This window comes from Octodon degus, unplaced genomic scaffold (genome assembly GCF_000260255.1).
Source record: "Octodon degus isolate 3935 unplaced genomic scaffold, OctDeg1.0 scaffold00048, whole genome shotgun sequence".
NCBI lineage: Eukaryota > Metazoa > Chordata > Mammalia > Rodentia > Octodontidae > Octodon > Octodon degus.
In genome coordinates this window covers 11,016,322-11,022,521 of record NW_004524624.1, presented here as the reverse complement: position 1 = coordinate 11,022,521, position 6,200 = coordinate 11,016,322, and the positions used below count along the sequence as shown (strand labels likewise).

The 6,200-nt window shown below is 45.0% G+C and overlaps 1 protein-coding gene across 6 annotated transcripts in view; it reads left to right on the top strand.

Annotated features, from left to right (window-relative positions):
• Positions 1-854, top strand: part of Prpf3 (pre-mRNA processing factor 3) — a 30,223-nt gene extending 29,369 nt beyond the window's left edge. For 2 of the 6 annotated variants that reach the window (XM_004632397.2, XM_023716505.1), the window contains one exon: positions 477-854. In XM_004632397.2, the coding sequence (XP_004632454.1) occupies positions 477-623 (147 nt within the window). In that variant the 3' untranslated portion in view covers positions 624-854. The remainder of the gene's footprint in view (positions 1-476) is intronic. The other 4 variants (XM_023716502.1, XM_023716504.1, XR_002821346.1 and 1 more) reach the window with 3 other exon arrangements.
• Positions 855-6,200: the final 5,346 nt, after the last annotated feature.

The window sequence follows — 6,200 nt, the reverse complement described above, 5'->3', positions numbered from 1 at the left end:
ATTCAGCGAGGTACATTGTTAGGCAGATACCATTAGGTCTTCAGAAGAACATTATATCGTGCCAGGCATGATGGCACATGTCTGTTATCCCAGCACTCAGGAGGCTGAGCCAGGAGAATTGCCACAAGGTCGAGGCCAGCCTAGGCTGTTACAAAGTGAGTTCAAGGTCAGCTTAAACTACGGAATGAGACCTTGTCTCCCCGCCCCCCCCAAAAAAAAAAATCACTGAATTTTGATCAAAGCTTCAGGGCGGGGTGGGGGTGGGGGGCGGGGAGATAACTCAGTAGAATAAGCACTTGCCTGGCAAGCTCAGGGTCTGAGTTCAATCCCAATTTCTGCCAAAAAAAAAATTTCAGGGCTGGGAATATAGCTCAGTGGAGGTTCCTTAGCATGTGTGAGGTCCTGGGTTTGGTCCCCAACACTGTAAGTAAGATTAAAAAGAAATTTAAGTTTTTACTAAAATTTTTGTTTCTTAGGGTACAGCCAAAGACCGGAGCTTTGGAGAGATGAAGTTTAAACAGTGCCCTACAGAGAACATGGCTCGTGAGCATTTCAAAAAGCATGGGGCCGAGCACTACTGGGACCTTGCACTGAGCGAATCTGTGTTGGAGTCCGCTGACTGAGACCGCTGCAGGCCCTGGCCTCCCCCTTGCCTTTCTTCAGTCCTCTCCCTGTTCTTCATGACCCACTTCAACTTGGCTGTGTGATCACAGACCTGTGCCAAGCAGGTCTGGGGCAAAGGGAGATACCTTTGCTCCCCCCCCAGTCAGCTTGGTACTTTCCTTTATTCCCTTATGTGCATATGATTAAAGAGTTATTTTTAAGATTGGTATCATATTTTTTACATGTTCATAGGCATTAGAGACTGGGTCTTAGGTGATCTTTTTTTCCAGACTTCCAGGACTTGCTGTGTAAAAATAAAAATTGTTACTGATATTTATGTGTATATGAAAATGGATGATGGATGGATGAATGGGAATGTCCAACTTCATCCTAAAGCAAGAGTAACAAATTAAATAGTTTCTGGAACAAAACAAAGCAGGAGGAGGTATTAGTGGTGAAGGAATGGGAAATGAGTTCTTTGCTAACCATTAGTAGATAAAAATTACAAGTTAACAGACCATCTTAGGTGTTGGCTCAGTGGTCTTTCAGGAAATGAGGTAATGGCACGTATGGGAATGTGTGTTCCGGCTGAAGTAGACCAGGATGAGGGCTGGGGATGTAGCTCAGCACACAGCACCTGCCTGGCAAGTACAAGGCCCTGGGTTCAGTTTCTGGTACCAAAATAACTCATTTTTCATCTCTTTTACTAATACAAAAAAGAATTTAGGTAATTCACAAATTGTAAGTTTTATATTGAAAAAATAGGTTGCAGAGATGGCTCAGTAGAATAAGCGCTCCCTGGCAAGCGCAAGGGCCTGAGTTCAATCCCCGGTTCCACCAAAAAAAGTCAAAACACCCAGAGTAAGCCCTGTGTTGACACATGCCTGTCATCTGAACATTCAGAAGATTACAAGGTACATCAAATTTGGGCAAGTTAGCAGCTTGAGGAGATTGTTACAATGTGAAAAAGGGCTGGGGATAGAGCAGTGAGGAGGTCCTGTGTTCAGATCCTTCTGGGGGGAAAAAGGTAGTAAAGAGGAAGGCTTGGGGCCGGGGAGATGGCTCAGTAGGATAGGCGCTTGAGTGGCAAACACAAGGATCTGAGTTCAATCCCCAGTTCCGCCAAAAAAAAAGGGAAGGCTGGATGTTGTGGTGAGGCCTGTGATCCCAGCACTGGGAGCCTGACAGAAGAGGATTGCAGGGTGCCCAGCATGGGCTATTTACTACTTACCAAGACCCTGTCTCATAGGTAGAATTTTATTTTTATTTTTTTTTTTATTTTTTTGGAAATACAACTTTATTCTCATTCTAAACGAAAAGGAATGGGAATGACAGTAACAAACAAGATTTCACCACCGAGTACTGTGATGTGACTGTAGCAGTCTTATATTTGAAACTCAAGGAAAACAACTGCGTTCCAAACAGCTAAATATGCAGGTACAAAAAACGAGGGTTTAACTGCCACACTCACTCCGAAACCCATTCATCTCCTTCCGCATCCCAAAGATGAAGCACATGTCTGCTTAGCTATCATAGGTAGAATTTTAAAAGGGACTTGGGATGTGGCTCAGTGCAAAGGCCCCGGGCTTAACCTCCAGTGCCAAAGCAAGTTATATAAACTATATACATGAGGAAGAAAAGCCAAGGACTGACAGTACCCAAATTGAAGTTTTACTCTGAAGCTCAAGTAGAAAAACAGTGAAAGAACAGCAAAATACACTGAATAGAGCTGGGGCACAGTATAAGCCAGGCAAGTGCAAGGTCCTGAGTTGGATTTTCTCCCCACCCCCCAAAAAAAAGATTGATGGAAGCGAATATAAGAATAATCTACGGAACTGGGGAGATAGCTCAGCAGCATAAATGCCTGCCTGGTAAGTACAAGGTCCTAAGTTTGATCCTGGTACCAAAAAAAAAAAGAATTAGCCTACAGATAATCCCAACTATATACAGTCAACTCTATTTGTGTGTGTGTGTGTGTGTGTGTGTGTGTGTGTGTGTGTGTGTGTGGCCAGCTCAGCCCACCAGGAGGTGAGGGTGGCTGACACGTGGTGCTGGGGGATTGAACCGCGGTCCCTGTGCTTTGCTTGGCTTAGCTTGTTCTAAGTAGGTGCTTTAGACCACTGAACCATCTCACCAGCCCCGTCAACTCCTTTTTGAGGAAGAACCAAGGAAAGAGTTCGAAAAAGTGTTGGAGCTTTATGCTGGTGGAGTGGTAGGTAGTACGTACCTATAATCTCTGCACTCAGGAAGCTAAGGCAGAAGAATTGTGAATTTGAGCCCAACCTCGACTACACAGTGAGACTTTGAAAAACAGTTGGGAGCCTGGCATGGTACAAGCCTGTAATCTCAGCACTCAAGAGGATGAGGCAGGAGTATCACTTAATTCAAGGCCAGACCAAACTGCACAGGAAAATCCTGTCTCAAGAAAAGTGTTGAGGGGCTGGTGAGATGGCTCAGTGGTCTAAAGCACCTACTTAGAACAAGCTTCCCTAAAGCACAGGTGACCGCCGTTCAATCCCCCAGCCCCACATGCCAGCCAGCCCCGCCCCCTAGTGGGCTGAGCTGCCCCCCCATAAATAAATAAAAATTAAAAAAAGAAAAGAAAAGTGTTGAGGTCGAGAAGATGGCTCAATAGAATAAGTGCTTCCCTGGCACAAGGGCATTTAACAGTCACTGTTATCCATTAAAACACTTCCTGAGCACCTACTGAAGTGCCTGCTGATTTCACTGATAAAATTCAAGTAAATGACTTCTGGCTACTCAACAAATCTAACAACCTACCTGTATTTTGTACCTACATTATCTTCTGCACAAGAAAGGAGCTGTTAAGGGACCAGGAAAATGAATGGCTCAGTAGAATAAGTGCTTCCCTGGGAAGCCCAAGGGCCTCAATTCAATCCCCGGTTCTGGAAAAAAAAAAAAAAAAAAAAAGCTGTTGGTCTTATCCTCAGCATCACACACACAAAAAGGAACTGTCTTTTTTTTTTTTTTTTTTTTGGGCAGAACCGGGGATTGAACTCAGGCCCTTGGTGCTTGTCAGGGAAGCGCTTATTCTGCTGAGCTGTGTCCCCGGCCCCAGAACTGTCCCTTAATTGATAACTTGATCTTTTCCCATTCTGTTTACCCCAGGAAATCAATGCAGCCATGGCCCAGCATTTACCCTGTATAATTTATATCCATTTGAAACACATTGTCTTCCATCTTGGAAAAGGTAATGGCGCCTTGATCCTGTTTCTCCTTGCAACTTCAGTCCCATCCCTGCTGCTATTTTCAAAAAGTTTCATTTCTTGAAAAGTTGTCCATATGCTCTCTCTCTGTTTCTGCTATTGTTTGTTTGTTTGTTTGTTTGTTTGTTTCTTTCTTTCTTTCTTTCTTTTTTTTTTTTTTTTGTGGAGCCGGGGATTGGACTCAAGCCCTTGAGCTTGCCAGGCAAGCACTTATTCAACTGAGCCATCTCCCCGGCCCCCTCTGCTATTCTTTTTCACAGCCTTCTCAGTCACTACTTCATTGGAAACAACTCTTATCAAAATCACCAGTTATTGCCATGTTATCAAATCTAATGGTGACCTCAGGGGGTTTTGTTTATTTTTTTTGAAACAGGGTCTCGCTGTGTAGCCCAGACTAGCCTCCAACTCACAATAATCCTCCTGTCTCAGCCTCTCAGCCTCCTGAGAGGTGGGATTACAGGAATCTTCGAACATGTCTGGCTTCAGTCTTCATTTTAGGCTATGTACACAGCCACACTTGATGTTATTAATTTGTTCTTGACAAGTTACCCGGCCTCCAGAATATCTTTCTCTGAGCCCACTTTCACCAGTCTCTCCTTCTCACTTTCCTAAAGATAGCAGTTGGTCCTTCTGTCTTTATTCTTGTCTACATTCACTCATTTGCATCTAGGTGAACTAATGGATCTGAACTAATGGATACAGATCATCTGTATATGGACAATTTTCTTTTTTTGGTACAGGGTCTTACTATATATCTTGGACTTATAGTGATCCTCCTGTCTCAGCCTCCCCAGTGCTGGATTACAGGCATGCACCACCACATCCAGTTTTGGTGGTCAGCTGGCACAGCATGAGGTACTGGGGATTGAACCCCAGTCCTTGCACTTGCCAGGCAGGCACTTAGACCACTGAGCTATCTCTGCACAGCTTCCCCACCCACCCACCGCGGCCGCATTTTTTTGGTCTGGCTCAGACTGCCTTAAGGGTGGGTCTGGTGGGGCATGTCAAGTTGGGGATAGTACTGCAGGCCCTTGCGCCTGACTGAGTTTGCCCAAGCAGGCACTTCAAACTGAGCTAACCCACAAGCCCCTTTTTTAGTATTTTTGAGACAGGGTCTCGCTATGCAGTTCAGGCTGGCCTTGAGCTCACTTTGTAGCTCAGGCTGCTCTTGAACTCACAATAACCCTCCTGCCTCAGCTTCCCAAGTGCTGAGAGTATAGGCATGCACTACCATACCCGGCTTATGCTGATATTTCTTACATTTGTACTTCCTGCCTGGGCCTGTCCTATGAACTTCAGATGTACTTCTGCACTGCCAGCTGAGTGCCTGAGATTTCAAAAGTCATGGCTAGGCTGGACATGATGGTGTGTGCCTATAATCCCAACACTCCTGGGAGATTGAGGCAGGATTATAAATATTAAGCTTAACCTAGGCAATTTAGCAAGACCCTGTCTTAAAACTTTAAAAAAGGCTGGTGATGTAGCACTGTGTGGAGGAGGCCTTGGGTTCAATTTCCCAGTATGAGAAATGAAAACAAAAACCCATGAGACCAGGTGTAGTGGCAAACTCCTATAATCCTAGCACTTGGGAGGCTGAGCTGGGAGGGCCACTGTGAGTTTGAGGCCAACCTGAGCTACATAATCAAGGTCAAGGCCAGTCTGCACTACATAGTGAGACTCTGTCTCAAAACAAAACCAAAGGGGCCAGGGAGATAGTAGAATAAGCACTTGCCTAGTGAGTGCAAGGCCCTGAGTTTAATCCCTGGTTCCAGAAAAAAAAGAACCCTAGAGCCATAACTGAAATTTTGGTTTCCACTCTTTTTTTTTTGTGGAACGGGGGATTGAACTCAGGCCCTTGCGCTTGCCAGGGAAGCACCTATTCCACTGAGCCATCTCCCTGGCCCCTCCACTCATTTTTTTTTTTTTAACATTTATTTATTTATTTATGTGTGTGTGTGGCCAGCTCAGCCCACCAGGGGGCAGGGCTGGCTGGCATGTGGTGCTGGGGGATTGAACCAGGGTCACTGTGCTTTGTTTAGCTTAGCTTGTTCTAAGTAGGTGCTTTAGACCACTGAGCCATCTCACCAGCCCGCCTCCACTCATTTTTAATAGGACTGCTGCTGGTCCATCTAAGAAAATGGCCATTCCTCTGGTTCATGTATTCTCAAGGGGGACAATATCACATCTAAGGGGATGAAAATTGGCTTTCAGAGGACTAATATTAAAAATATTTGGGGCCGGGGAGATAGCTCAGCAGCATAAGGGCCTGCCTGGGAAGTGCAAGATCCTGAGTTTCATCCCCTGTACGAATGAATAAATAAATGTTTGATGGCCTGTCAAAGCTCATTTTATTTCATTTTCTTTTTTTTA